The following is a 15,183-nucleotide window of genomic DNA, read 5'->3' as shown; positions in this document are numbered from 1 at the left end:
ACAGTACAGTACAGTACAGTACAGTACAGTACAGCCCAAGTACAGTACAGTAAAGTACTCAGCCTGAACACAAATCTATTTTTTAGATTTCTAAAAATCGGTATCGTAAAAAATATGCTATATCGTGAGTATATCGTTATCGTGATATCATATCGCCCAGCCCTAGTGTGATGGTACAATTTGGGAGTTTACCGGAGTTTGTTGGAAAGTTTAACGGGAGTTTCCTGTAATGTACACATCCGTATTCCATGCTTTTAGCGCATGATTACTACTGTAGGTTTATGCCTTAGAGTATATATGAATAGAGAGATATCAATAATATATACTCTAAGGTTTATAATATAACAACACATGGTGATACATCACATACATAGAAATAGAACAATAGAACAACACATGGTGATACATCACATACATAGAAATAGAACAACACATGGTGATACATCACATACATAGAGATAGAACAATAGAACAACACATGGTGATACATCACATACATAGAAATAGAACAATAGAACAACACATGGTGATACATCACATACATAGAAATAGAACAATAGAACAACACATGGTGATACATCACATCAGGGCTTGACGCTTAGCATTTTTCCAAGTAGCACGTGTGCTACTAAATTGAAAAATCTAGTAGCACACAAATTATTTTAGGAGCACGATGAAAAGTTATCAAATAATGTGTTTTTGAGGGGCGCTAGCCCCTCCTATACAGCTTTAGTCCCCACACGTCTCAAGATTTGCCATTAACAATGAACGGAGAAATGAGGTCAAAATTCAGCTAAATATGACATAAATTAAACATCAAAACATTAAACGCCATTGACATTGAAAGGAAAATGTACTTCATATGTAAACGAGCAAATCAGCTAACCAATCACAGGCAACAGGCATTCTGATTGGCCAGTATGAGATGATTCATGATGATGTATGATGATAAGAGTGCCCCTCACTTCACACAGGTGTGATTTTTCTTTAATAAAGTGAAGTGAGGCAGGGGCGGGCAATATGGCAAAATATTATATCACAATATTGTAATGGAATTATTAGAATGCCAAATAGATCGATACATATAATATACATTATTGTGTATTGATCTATTCCATTAAGTCCCTTCCTTCACCAATGTGCTCAGTCTAATTCATGCAGCTGTCAATCTGACAGCTGTCATCTCCAAGTTACTGTCGACAAGCTGGAGTCATACATGTATTTGTGTAAATATCCCATTTAGAGTAGTTTCCTGTCTGTCAGTTAAGGTGTCATAGTGTGTTGTCCTCGCAATAGAACAGATTAGAATAAGTTTGTTTCCTGCCCATTACACCTTAACCTCCTCTCCCAAACAACCAACCAACAGCTGTCAATCTGACAGCTGTTACTATTACCTATTCGTGGGTATTGGTCACCAATCAGAATAGCAACGATGGCTTCCTGGCAGGAGCTGTCACTAATGACAGCTGGAGGTCCCATGCCCACTTACTAATAGTGCTCTCATCTTAGATCACTTGGAATAGGATGTTTCCTGCTCGCTTAACTCCGACCATAAACGGAGATGTTGTACCACCTGTTGTTGACTATCTATTTCCTGTATACTGGGGCTTGCTTGAGAATAAAAGGGGGTTGTATGTCATTGATGGGGAGAGCGGTGGGAGAGTGCTGTTGGACTGTTAAACCATTCTGCTGTACTGAGATGATGGGAACGATGAATAAAGAACGAAGTGACGATATGCCGGACTCCTTGTGTCGTGCCTTCGCCTCTGCTGATTGCCAATGATGGGACCTCATAATTTCCTTAACAAATGACGCAGTGACGCAGGGTCGATATTTCGTCTTCACCATAGATGAGTACTTGGAAAAAAACCCGACGATTTTAAAGATGGGGGCAAAGCAGAGCCGAAAGAAACTTCGACAAGAAATGAGCGACGCACAGCAAAGGGAGGCGATACTTCGACTCCAACTAGAGGACCAGAAAAAGCTAATCGACCAGGCAGAGTCACGTGTGACACTCCTGGAACAAGAACTTCAAACTGCGGCGTTACTACTACACGCCAACACAACCAACCACCCGGACCAAGCCAACTACGCCGAAACAACCATTCCTGTCAACGATGAAGATGATAGCTACTACAACGACCAAAGAAGAGACACACAACTCCACGTGTCCCTACCAAACAACAACTATTATGCCGACCGCAACCACAACAGAGACCAGCCAGAACCAGACTTTCAAATGACCAAACACAGAGGAAAAGAAATGACCAATCAACTGAGCGGCTTCCAGCTAGACCACATCAGCGAGCCTACCCCAAGACCAAGACAACACCCACCGCCGTGGGAAGCCTGGCGTAACCAGCCTGGCAACCCAGGACCATACCACAGCCGACCAGTGAGAGGACAAGTACAAACCCGAGCCAGGGTTGATGCTGTACTCCAGGAAAGGAAGGACAGAAGAAGACGGCAACTAAACCACGCACGCCACATGGGAGAGGATGAAGCCAGCGCAGCCAACACCATTCCTGTCAACGACTTGTGCTATTACTGCGGCCAGACAGGTCATATGAAACGTTGGTGTCCACTGAACCATGCTGCTGTATTACGCCGCACAGCAACGACGGGCCAGCAAATCAATTTTGGCTAAAGAAAACAAACTACGAAAGGGTAAATACAATTGAAAATAACTAGATCTTTAGTTTGTAATTTACCCTATGTGATTTAATCTATTTAGTCTTACATGTGCAAGTAGTGAACTACAAGAGTTTTGATAAACTACTAAAAATCTAATCTAAATTTTAATCTAACTAGACTCCAATCTAAAATTTGTAAAAGTGTAGGCAAGAACAACAATGTTAGAAAATCCTAAAATAGGATGATAAGATATTGGAATTCATTTCCACGCACATATACTGTACTAAAGGAACTCCTCATTTAACACCCCGTCCCCAAAATGGCAAGAGGGGGAGGGGTCATTGGTACAGCCTATGTGTGGGTTAGTTAAAAGGAATACATTTATAGTTTTGCAAATAAATTAATATGGATCTAAGTAATTATTCAAAAGTGAGTGTTTCAAGGTGTTAAAATCAATAGTGTGAAATCAATCATTTATGATGGTTTAACAAGGTTAAACGTCTAATATTATTTTATCTCCTGTCAATTATTCTGGTATTTACTAGGTAGCACTAGGCATTTAGTATAGTTCCTTTCTCTTAAATACTCCGAGCTGGTGAAAGTCCCTCGTCAATATTTGAAAGCAAAAAATCGAATCTAGTGTATGGTAAATACTCCGAGCTGGTGACAGTCCCTCGTCAATATTTATTGAACGCTAACTTAAGTAATATAATACAGAAAATGTTGAACGAATGGAGATAATATTTAGACAGAGAAAACCTCACCTTGTTCACATTAGCAACAGTTTAATTTGAATTAATTCGATATTGGAAAAAACAAATGTCTGATTTACAGCTTCCTTTCTCTCTCTTTCTCTGTCCAGCTGGCAGAATGGGGGGGGGGAGGAAAGGTATTTGTGTGTTTGTGGGTAACTGAGTTAAAAGTAGCAGAGAGCCTAAACTGCAGGATTTGGTCACGGTCAGTTTATTTATTTATTTATTTTCGGGTGTGAAAACAGCCTGAGAGGTGAACTAACAGTGGCCATATTCAATTATTTTATTGTTGAAGTGTTTACATTCTATCCTAATAGAATCCATTTTAATTATTTCCAATTGAATGTAAATCCTACCCTAATTGTAAGTTTAATCATTTCAGTTAATTTTGTTCTTAACTAAACTATTATAGGTACGTGTAGTGTGGAATTACACTTTACCAACAAATAGTATTGGAAACGGAGCAAAGAATAACTACCTTTTCGAAAATTAGCAGATCTACAAGATCTTCTAGATGTGCCTATCTTCTAATTTAACTATAGATGTGTTTTTTCTTGATTCTAGATGTGCCTATCTTCCTAAATTTAACTAGATGTGTTCACTATCTCCTAATTTAACTATAGATGTGTTTTTTCTTGATTCTAGATGTGCCTATCTTCCTAAATTTAACTAGATGTGTTCACTATCTCCTAATTTAACTATAGATGTGTTTTTTCTTGATTCTAGATGTGTCCAGTAATTTTTAAATTTCTTAATAGCGAAACCTTCTTTATCTGACCACTGTCATCAAACATGAATCTAGCCATACAGTTTTAATCATCAATATTTGTCATTCTAAAAATCGCCTGGGCCATGGAAATTGATATGATCACATTTCCAAATGGAAAGCGATGGAATTGTAATGGAATTATTAGAATGCCAAATAGATCGATACATATAATATACATTATTGTGTATTGATCTATTCCATTAAGTCCCTTCCTTCACCAATGTGCTCAGTCTAATTCATGCAGCTGTCAATCTGACAGCTGTCATCTCCAAGTTACTGTCGACAAGCTGGAGTCATACATGTATTTGTGTAAATATCCCATTTAGAGTAGTTTCCTGTCTGTCAGTTAAGGTGTCATAGTGTGTTGTCCTCGCAATAGAACAGATTAGAATAAGTTTGTTTCCTGCCCATTACACCTTAACCTCCTCTCCCAAACAACCAACCAACAGCTGTCAATCTGACAGCTGTTACTATTACCTATTCGTGGGTATTGGTCACCAATCAGAATAGCAACGATGGCTTCCTGGCAGGAGCTGTCACTAATGACAGCTGGAGGTCCCATGCCCACTTACTAATAGTGCTCTCATCTTAGATCACTTGGAATAGGATGTTTCCTGCTCGCTTAACTCCGACCATAAACGGAGATGTTGTACCACCTGTTGTTGACTATCTATTTCCTGTATACTGGGGCTTGCTTGAGAATAAAAGGGGGTTGTATGTCATTGATGGGGAGAGCGGTGGGAGAGTGCTGTTGGACTGTTAAACCATTCTGCTGTACTGAGATGATGGGAACGATGAATAAAGAACGAAGTGACGATATGCCGGACTCCTTGTGTCGTGCCTTCGCCTCTGCTGATTGCCAATGATGGGACCTCATAATTTCCTTAACAATATCTTTTCAGAAATTATCACAATATTGATATTCATCTGGATTTGTTGTTGTTTTTATATAATCTATAGCCTAATCAATTTGTTTTTATGCTGATAGACTATTAGTTTTTTATGCAGATGGATGGATGGATAGATAATCATCAATTAATTTCATGTTGCTCATGGACAGACAGACAATCCGTTTGTATCCTGCTGTTCTATCATGCGAGTGTGATATTCAGTGCAGACTGCAGAGGTTACTCGATGGTGAATTAGTATTGTAACATTCTCCTTGGCTTTGACTGCTTCAGTTCAGACAAAACATTGTACATATACACCTCGGCGTGGTGGAAGGAGGTGGTGGGGGGATCTTTGCCTTTTTTCCGTTGCTCGTTATGCAGGCCACTGACTAATAGTAATAAAATTATGTATCCAGCGGCAGCCAGGTGACAGGTCGGTCATTCGTATTGCGCTGCGCAGCCTGCGCACACACTTTTGTAAGCGAGGTGCTAAGCAAGGGTTGTTTTGGTTATCAATCAATCCGTCCACTCCATATGCGTGCGTGCGCGCGCACGGCTGCACGCTGTTTCACCCACGTTTGGTAAAAGTTATATCGAGTGATGTTTGAACATTCCAAACTTTCCAAATAAGTTTAGTATTCAACGTGTCGGGGTCCAAGCAACTCCTTCTATGCTATCATGCTATCCTGCTGCGTTCGCTCCGCTGCTGACAGGGAAGAGAACTGAGAAGCAACACAGGGAGGGATACATCACATACATAGAGATAGAACAATAGAACAACACATGGTGATACATCACATACATAGAAATAGAACAATAGAACAACACATGGTGATACATCACATACATAGAGATAGAACAATAGAACAACACATGGTGATACATCACATACATAGAAATAGAACAACACATGGTGATACATCACATACATAGAGATAGAACAATAGAACAACACATGGTGATACATCACATACATAGAAATAGAACAATAGAACAACACATGGTGATACATCACATACATAGAGATAGAACAATAGAACAACACATGGTGATACATCACATACATAGAGATAGAACAATAGAACAACACATGGTGATACATCACATACATATTCATCTAGGATCATATCAGCAAAACTAAGAACCTAACAGTGGAATATCTATATAATTTAACTCTTAGAGTGCTAATGCTATCTACGGTACATACGGTGAGCCTTAATACGCCTGTAAGGTGGTCCAGGCTGGTTTAACCTTTGACCTGTAAGGTGGTCCAGGCTGGTTTAACCTTTGACCTGTAAGGTGGTCCAGGCTGGTTTAACCTTTGACCTGTGAGGTCGTCCAGGCTGGTTTAACCTTTGACCTGTGAGGTCGTCCAGTCTGGTTTAACCTTTGACCTGTAAGGTGGTCCAGGCTGGTTTAACCTTTGACCTGTAAGGTGGTCCAGGCTGGTTTAACCTTTGACCTGTAAGGTGGTCCAGGCTGGTATAACCTTTGACCTGTGAGGTTGTAGCAACTGCCACACAGGTTATACTATGATTTATTTTTAATATCAACATTTAAAAGTGTATGTTGTATTATTTAATATTTCTAATTAACGCCATCTGTCAAGGGTAAGGTCCTATATATTCTGTGCTGTCTACGTTGTGATTTTGTTATTATTTGGGGGGTTTTAAAGACTATGTTTATGATTGGATGTATTTTGATTGACACGGGTCTGGAGTTGGACTGACGCCCATAAAGTAGGCGTCGGTTACCGGCCTGAGGAAGACCTGGAGAGACATACAAACAAACAGGGAGTCTACGTGGGACCTGGACATGTTTGTTCTCTAAGACATCTCTGTACCAAAGCTATAGCTACAAGAACGATTGGGCTCATTATATGAAGCGGCTCGAGACGTCCTTCTGTATTGGTGAGATCGTTCGTCTTTTATTTATTTATATATTTCTTCGTCCCGCGAGGATCCGAGGTGTCGTTCTTCCTCTTCCTTTGGAGTGGATTCAACTGGATTACGTCCGCTACGGGGACTTACTATTTACTTTATTACTTTACTATCTTCTACTTTACATTGGAGGGAGTGTTTTTTTTTTTTTTTTTATTATATTAGTTTTTATTAGGTTTTTTATAGACATGACATACAGGACATACAGAACAATGACACATACACCAGACTAGACAATGTATAAAACGAGTGGCAAACCTATCGTGATAAGATAACGGGCTATGAACACAACAATCATAAGACAATCAACAAGAGTACAGCAGCAGGGCATACAGAACATAATCAACAAGAGAGCACAGCAACAGGGCAAACATGCCAGCGGTTACACAGCAGAGTCAAGGTGAGTTGTAATAGGGCCCCATATATATTCAAATGTTGCTATGCTATCTTGGCCGTTGCATCGCAACCTCTCCAAATGTATCAATGATATAAATTCATTGAGCCATTTAGAGAAACAGGGCACAATGGGTGTCTTCCATTCAGTTAATATGATTCGTTTGGCTACCAATGTACCGAGCATCAGTGTCTGCTGTGTAGTGTATGGCAGCGCGAGGGAGGCATCAGAGCAGCCGAAGAGGGCAGCTAGAACATCAGGAACAATGTTAATACGGTATACTCTTGAGTACCATGCAAAAATATTTTTCCAAAAAAAGATAATCTTTGGACAGGACCAGAATGTGTGGCCCAGAGTGCCCTTGGAGATGTTGCATCTACCACATATGTCAGAAACAGCCGAGTACATTTTGTTCATTTTGACTTTTGAGTAATGTAGTCTATGGATGACTTTAAACTGGATGAGTTGTAATCTAGAGTTGACTGAACCAGAATGGATCCTCCTTAACCCCTCGCTCCATATCTCATCTGACAGCTCCAGGCCAATATCCTCCTCCCAGGCAGCCTTTATATGGTTTGTTGATGGGATAGATAGTTTGGAGAATAGTGAGACAAATTTTGAGACAAGTTGTTTGGAGTTGGGATGTTGTTTCAATAGTGCATGTAAACAGTGATCCTGAGGTAAATTTAGAAAATTATGAAATTGATTTTGAAAAAAATGTCTAACTTGTAAATAGCGAAAAAAATGGGAGTGTGGGAGAGAAAATACTTCCTTCAGCTCAGAAAATGATGCAAATTGATTGTTTATATATAGATCTGAAAATTTGGTCAGGCCCTTGTCCTTCCAAAGAGCAAAGGCTGCATCTGACTGAGATGGAATGAAGTTGTGATTATAACATATAGGAGAGTGTACAGACAGATTGAGAACTGAAAGTACCTTCTTTATTTGTTTCAAGATTTTAATTGAGTTTCTCAGTACGAAATTGTCTTCCAATAGATGCGCTGGCAACTCTTTTGAGGAGAACAGAAGAGCTGAAAGAGAGCTGCCCTTCACTGCCTGGGATTCAAACTGGAGCCATTTAGGAGTGTCTGCAGATGGTTGAGGGAGCTGGTCTTGCCAATAAATTAAAGCTCTGAGATTGGTGGCCCAGTAGTAGTGTTGAAACACAGGGAGGGAAAGCCCCCCCATTTGTTTGGGTTTCTGTAAGTGATTTTTTGAGATACGGTTAGATTTGTAACCCCAAATAAAAGACATTATTATTGAGTCTATTTTTTTAAAGAAATTAGATGCGAGCTTGATTGGGATGTTTTGAAATAAATACATAAACCTGGGGAGAGAAACCATCTTGATCGCGTTCACGCGCCCTATCATTGATAGCGGCAGGGTTCTCCAATGTTCGATATCTGTTTTAAGTTTCTCTAATAGAGGAATAAAGTTATATTTAAAGAGCAACTTTGGCTTCATTGGGATGGATAAACCCAGGTATGTAAACTGTTCTGTAGCGATCTTAAACGGGAGGGAGTCAAGATATGACTGCTCCAAATTATCAGTGAGAGGAATAAATGCGCTTTTTTGCCAGTTGATAGAGTAGCCCGACAGTTTACCGAAATATTTAATTAAGGAGAGAAGCGGAGGGAGTGATGAGGCTGGATCCATCATAAAAATTAATAAATCATCGGCGTAAAGCGATAATTTACATTCCACGCTCCCAATAGTTATTCCTTTGATGTCAAGATGCTTTCTTATACAAATAGCAAGCGGTTCAAGCATTAAATTGAACAGAAGAGAGCTCGTGCAACAACCCTGCCGCGTACCGCGTTGCAACCTAAATGATAATGATTTATTACCGTTAGTCAAAATGGAGGAGGTGGGGGCTGCATAGAGCATCTTGATCAAATTCAAAAATGAGTCACCGAATCCATAATGTCTTAATGTGGCATGCATATATCTCCAATCGATTTGATCGAAGGCACGCTCCGCGTCAAGAGATAGAACTACAGGTTTGTCATTTGGTTTATATTTAGAGTACATTATATTGAATAATCTCCGAGTATTAAAAAAAGAAAATCTACCGGACATAAAACCATTTTGATCCTGGTGAACGAGAGAAGACATGTGTCTGGCAAGCCTAGATGAGACCATTTTCGCGACCACCTTTTGATCAAAATTTAGAAGGCTGAGAGGTCTATAAGCTGATGGATCCGTTTCATCCTTACCTTTTTTGGGCAACAGACAGATATTTGCTTCGTAGAACGACTGTGGAAAAATATTACTTTCAATGGAGTGTTTAACCATTCTGAGTAACAAGGGGGCAACGAGATCACTATAAGCCTTAAAGAACTCAGCGCAATAGCCGTCTGGGCCGGCAGCCTTTCCAGTCGCTAGAGCCTTAATCGCGTCTTTAATTTCATTAATAGTAAAATCAGAATCGAGGTCGGCCTTGGCAATTTCATTTACTTTAGGTAGATCAGCAGAGACCAAGAATGACTCAAGCTCGTCATCAGTTGCGTTAGATTTAGCTGTATATAGTTTTTCAAAATGATCTCTAAAGAGATTATTTATATCTTGAGGATTAGTTAATAGCTCACCTGAGGGGGTCTTCAGTTTAAGGATGGACCTGCTTGCCTGAGCGCCACGAAGTTGTCTGGACAGCAATTTACCTGGCTTGTCTCCAAGTTCAAACTGTTTTTGTCTCAGTTTCAGTATCTGCTTACTCACCTGGTCACTCAGAATGGTATTATATTCATATTTCAACTTCATGACAGAATGCAAATCACCCATGGACAAAGAGGATAAATACAACCTCTCAGCAAGCAAGAGCTGCGTCTCGATTTCAGCGAGGCGTTTACGCCTTTCTTTCTTTTTAGTAGCTTCATAAGCAATTATTTTTCCTCTCATCACGACCTTGAATGATTCCCAAAGAATAGAATCAGAAACATCGCCATTGTCATTAAATAGTACAAAATCAGTGATGGCTGCTTTCATATACACATTAAAGTTGGAATCCTGCAATAACAGAGAGTTAAAACGCCAGGCAAAAAAGGCCTTGGGAAGGGACCAATTAAAAGACATGATGAGAGGACTATGATCGGACACTAATATTCCCTGATATTTTGTGTTTAGTACGTTTGAGATTAATTTAGAATCAATGAGAATAAAGTCGATACGTGTATGTGCTTTATGGGCATGGGAAAAAAACGAGTATTCTTTATCAGTAGGATGCTGTATTCTCCATATATCAACTAAGTTAAACGATTTAATCAAATTGTTCAGGGTACAAGCAGCCTTACTAGAAGTAAAAGGGCGTGTTGATGACCGGTCAAGATAGCCATCCAGAATTGCATTGTAATCGCCACCCATAATCAAGTTAGTGGAGTTCAAATCGGGTAGTAAATTAAAAACCCTCCGAAAAAACTCAGGGTCGTCAGAATTAGGACCATAAACATTAACACAAGTGATAGGGATATTATTGATTTTACCGGAGACTATCAAGTATCTACCATTAGGATCATCAACCAGGGAAGATAATTGAAACGGTACACATTTTTTAAATAATATAGCAACACCTCTAGCTTTGGATGAGAATGTGGATTGATAGACCTGTGAAAACCAATTTGCTTTGAGTCTGCTCTGATCAGATGGCTTAATGTGCGTCTCTTGTAAAAATATAATGTCAGCTGTTAGTGATTTTAAATGTGAAAAAACCTTCCCTCTCTTGACTTGTGTTCCCAATCCATTTACATTCCAGGTGACAAACTTCAACGTTCCAATATCTGTGTTATTAGTCGTACTCATAGCGGCAAGTTGGGATAGATATGACACACGATAGGCATAATGTTACTCGTTTTAAATAATACAGTATATATGACACATAATACAGTCTGGTACACATAACATAAACCCCCCCTCCCTCCCCCAACCCACATCCCACATGAAAGCCAAACGAGTTGGCAGTGCCCCTGCCCCCATAATCTAAACGACACAACTAGGCAGTCGTATAGGTCCGGTAGGACCATTAGACCGCACTACTTTGGTCTGGGGAGCGACCTAAAACACAAGTCTACAGTAACGAATTCACTGCACAACCGTGCATGTTTACTATAGGCTAATTACTTAACCCAAATATGAAAAGAAAAAATAATAATAATAATAAATAAAGTTCGACCATAGTTCGAGCAGTAAGAATTTGACTGCATGGTCTAGTATTGGCCTATGAAAACAAAAACGATTCAAAACAATTATAGATATAGGCCAGTGACGTGACTTACACCCCCCCCCCCCCCCCCCCCCCATCCAATCTCCCATTCTACCAAAACAAGAGAGAAAAGAAAAGAGCAAAACAATACGTATTGATACTCAAGTGCAAAAAGATAAATGAATAAATAAATAGAATAAGGACGACAGTAGGCTCACTATAAGGTCAACGTAAGGGAGAAATAAAATAAAGACGACTATACTGTTGTCCGTGTCTGGTTTATCAGTCGTTTTCTCCAGTTTTTGTAGTCATCAAAAAATAACGGGAAAAATAACCAAACAAAACAATGACGTGTAAACTAAGGAGAGAGAGAGAAAAGAGGGGTAGAGAAGAACAATAACAAAAAGCAGACATGATTAAGACTCCTCTGTGGTTTCCTCGATAGGACCTGGATTCACCTCGGCCTCTGTGCTTTCATCAGAGGCATCTGGAGTCACGTCAGCCGCGGTGATAGTGTTGTAGAATTTTTCAGCGTCCTGTGGCGTTGAGAAGAGATGAATTTTTCCGTCGTGGAGAACTCTCAGCTTGCAGGGATGAAGTTGAAATCCACGGAAGGCATTCCTGTCAACGAACAGCTGTGTAATTGGATTGAATCCCCGTCTGATCCGGGCCGTCTCAGCCGAGAGATCTTTCCCAAATGATAATTTGGATCCGTTGTGTTTAATATCCATTTGTTTAGCCTTGCGGTAGACAAACTCCTTCTCCTGGAATTTTAAGAACCGGATGAGGACCGCTCGGTTCTGGCCAGGTTTCGGCGGAGCTAGCGTGCGATGTACACGTTCCAATGCGAACGAGCGGCCAGGGTCCAAACCCAGCCATTGTGGGAGCAAGGTGTTGATATAGTCGAGGAGCGACTGCTGTTCCTCTGCACGTTCTCGGATCCCGAATAAACGCAGGTTGTTCATTCTGGACCGGTCTTCAGCGGCGTCTGATCTGGACTCAAGGTGAGTGACTCGTTTGATGGCGGCGCCAAGTGCAGCCTCGGCCCGCTCCAGTGCTTCTTCTGTACTTCGTATGCGGTCTTCAGCCTCGTCAACACGGGTTGTGTTGGAGGAGACATCTCGTTGTACGTTGGTTATTTTGCTCTCAACTGCAGCCAGCGAGGTCGCCATAGTAGTCAAGCGGGTCTCTATGTTGTCTAGCTTTGATCCAACTTCAGTTCGGAGACATTTGATTTCCTTCAGAACTTCAGCCAAGGAGGCCATGGTGGGGTCTGTGTGATCAGGTGCAAATGTTTGCAGCGACGCCGACGCGGGTTGCTTATCTGCCTTACCCTTGCGTGATCTTAGAAAGAAGTCGCACTCCTTGACAGCGCTTGTAGTAGATTTCTTTGACATATCCAGAGGTTTGTTTTGGTCGAAGTTAGTAATATGTTTTATAGTTTATGCATTAAAACCTTGCACGGTTGTGTGGAGCAACAGCGCTACGCAGCCATCTTGTTTCAGGCCACACCCTTTGGAGGGAGTGTTACAAGGAGGAACAGACTTTGTTTGGAAAACAACCACGGAACTATACAAAACAATAATCGAGCGCGTGCGTGCGTGTGTGAGACACAGACACTCGTTGCGATTCATTCAGTCATTCATTCATTCAACCCTGTATGTGTAACTGTTGATTCCTGACTGTGTTTTGACTTGAGATAAAAGGTTAACGTGAGCTTTGTTGCTGACTGTGTTTACTGCTGCGTAATTAGGCTATGTTTACATTGCATTCCACTTTATCAGATTGTATCCTAAGAGGAGATCATTCATAACTCGTAATTTAAATAATGGTAGCAGTGATAGTAATATCTGATCGTTACAAGGTGGTCGCGGCCAGTTTAACCTTTGACCTGTGAGGTCGTCGAGGCTGGTTTAAAGGTTCATTGATCACCTAATTGGTTTCTTTGTGATTCATCCTCAGTCTAAAGCGCCATGCCTGGCCCCGCCCCCTCCATGCCAGCCGTCCAATAGCAGCAGCCCCGGTGGAGACTCCGCCTCTCCGGTCAACTCTGCCTCCGCCCTCAAGAACAGACCCGCCTCCGTCATGAGCTCCAGTACAGGCAACGTGCTGCAGAAAGCTAAGGTCATTAGCATGTCATTAGCATGTCATTAACATAACACGATGAGCTCATTACCATATCATTAGAATCCTAGATATATTCATCCTAAACCTTCATATATATATAAATAAATTCATCCTAAACCTTCATATATATATAAATATATTCATCCTAAACCTTCATATATATATAAATATATTCATCCTAAACCTTTTCTTTCAGGAGTGGGAGAAGAAATCCACCTCCTAGAAGAATGACCTTGATGTGACCTGAGGTCAAAATGTTTGACCTTGATGTGACCTCTGAGATCAAAGTGTTTGACCTTCATGTGACCTCTGAGGTCAAAGTGTTTGACCTTGATGTGACCTTTGAGGTCAAAGTGTTTTGTTTTTTCTCTCATCACGATCAACTGTGACTTGCTTTGTATACAAGGAGGGGCGGGGTTTAGGAGCAGCCCAACCAATCAGCAGCCTTCCTGAGAATGCCAAGAGCCAATCAGAAACGCACAGCTGGAGACAGACTGTATGCCAAACTTCCTATTTTTTTATTGTTTTGTTTTTATTATTATTATTTTATTTCAAAGACCTCATATATCTATTGAGAGTGTATGAAACCAATTTGGTTCCATGTGTTACACTCTCAGAGTCACAGACCTGTAAGGGTCCATTTGGTTCCATGTGTTACACTCTCAGAGTCACAGACCCCCCGGCCCCCCAGGGACCCCAAGGGTTCCTGGACCCCCCTCCCCCCCCTGGCCCCCCAAGGACCCCTGGACCCCCCCCCCCCCCCCCCCCCCTGGACCCCCAAGGACCCCTGGACCCCCCCCCCCCTGGCCCTCCAAGGACCCCTGGGGGTCCCTGGACCACACATTGAGAACCACTGCTGTATACCACTGGACAGTTGTTATTTTTCCTAAAGGGAACTCTTTGATATTGTTGCATTTTTTGGGGGGGCCAATGTTGATGACGTACGTTAAACTTGTGATGTTTATTTTTATTTATTTCTATCCCACGATTTTGTAACCCACCCTTCACCCCGATGCCAATCAATTATTTTCTTGCCATCTACGCTTATATACGTAGCTAGGCTATCAGGACCTATCTATGCCAGCTACTCTTATATACGTAGCTAGGCTATCAGGACCTATTTATGCCAGCTACGCTTATAAGTGTAGACAACCGTTTAATCCATATATGAAGGCGCCGTCCGTCTGTTTACCTTTTAGCATTGCTCCGGCTAGCATAGCCCTCCTCCTCCTTTTAGCATTGCTCCAGGTAGCATAGCCCTCCTCCTCCTTTTAGCATTGCTCCAGGTAGCATAGCCCTCCTCCTCCTTTTAGCATTGCTCTGGGTAGTATAGCCCTCCTCCTCCTTTTAGCATTGCTCCAGGTAGCATAGCCCTCCTCCTCCTTTTAGCATTGCTCCAGGTAGCATAGCCCTCCTCCTTTTAGCATTGCTCCAGGTAGCATAGCCCTCCTCCTCCTTTTAGCATAGCTCCAGGTAGCATAG

General features: G+C 41.2%; 1 protein-coding gene across 1 annotated transcript in view; it reads left to right on the top strand.

Moving 5' to 3' along the window:
* Positions 1-14,257, top strand: part of LOC306917730 (actin filament-associated protein 1-like 2) — a gene marked incomplete at its 5' end in the record, with an annotated part of 59,714 nt that extends 45,457 nt beyond the window's left edge. Inside the window, 2 exons of the mRNA XM_079530632.1 lie at positions 13,537-13,698; positions 13,898-14,257. Of these exons, the coding sequence (XP_079386758.1) occupies positions 13,537-13,698; positions 13,898-13,924 (189 nt within the window). The 3' untranslated portion in view covers positions 13,925-14,257. The remainder of the gene's footprint in view (positions 1-13,536; positions 13,699-13,897) is intronic.
* Positions 14,258-15,183: the final 926 nt, after the last annotated feature.

This window comes from Electrona antarctica (assembly GCF_951216825.1).
Source record: "Electrona antarctica genome assembly, contig: scaffold_309, whole genome shotgun sequence".
Lineage (NCBI taxonomy): Eukaryota > Metazoa > Chordata > Actinopteri > Myctophiformes > Myctophidae > Electrona > Electrona antarctica.
The sequence above is the reverse complement of the archived record's forward strand: the minus strand, read 5'-3'. Positions and strand labels throughout refer to the sequence as shown.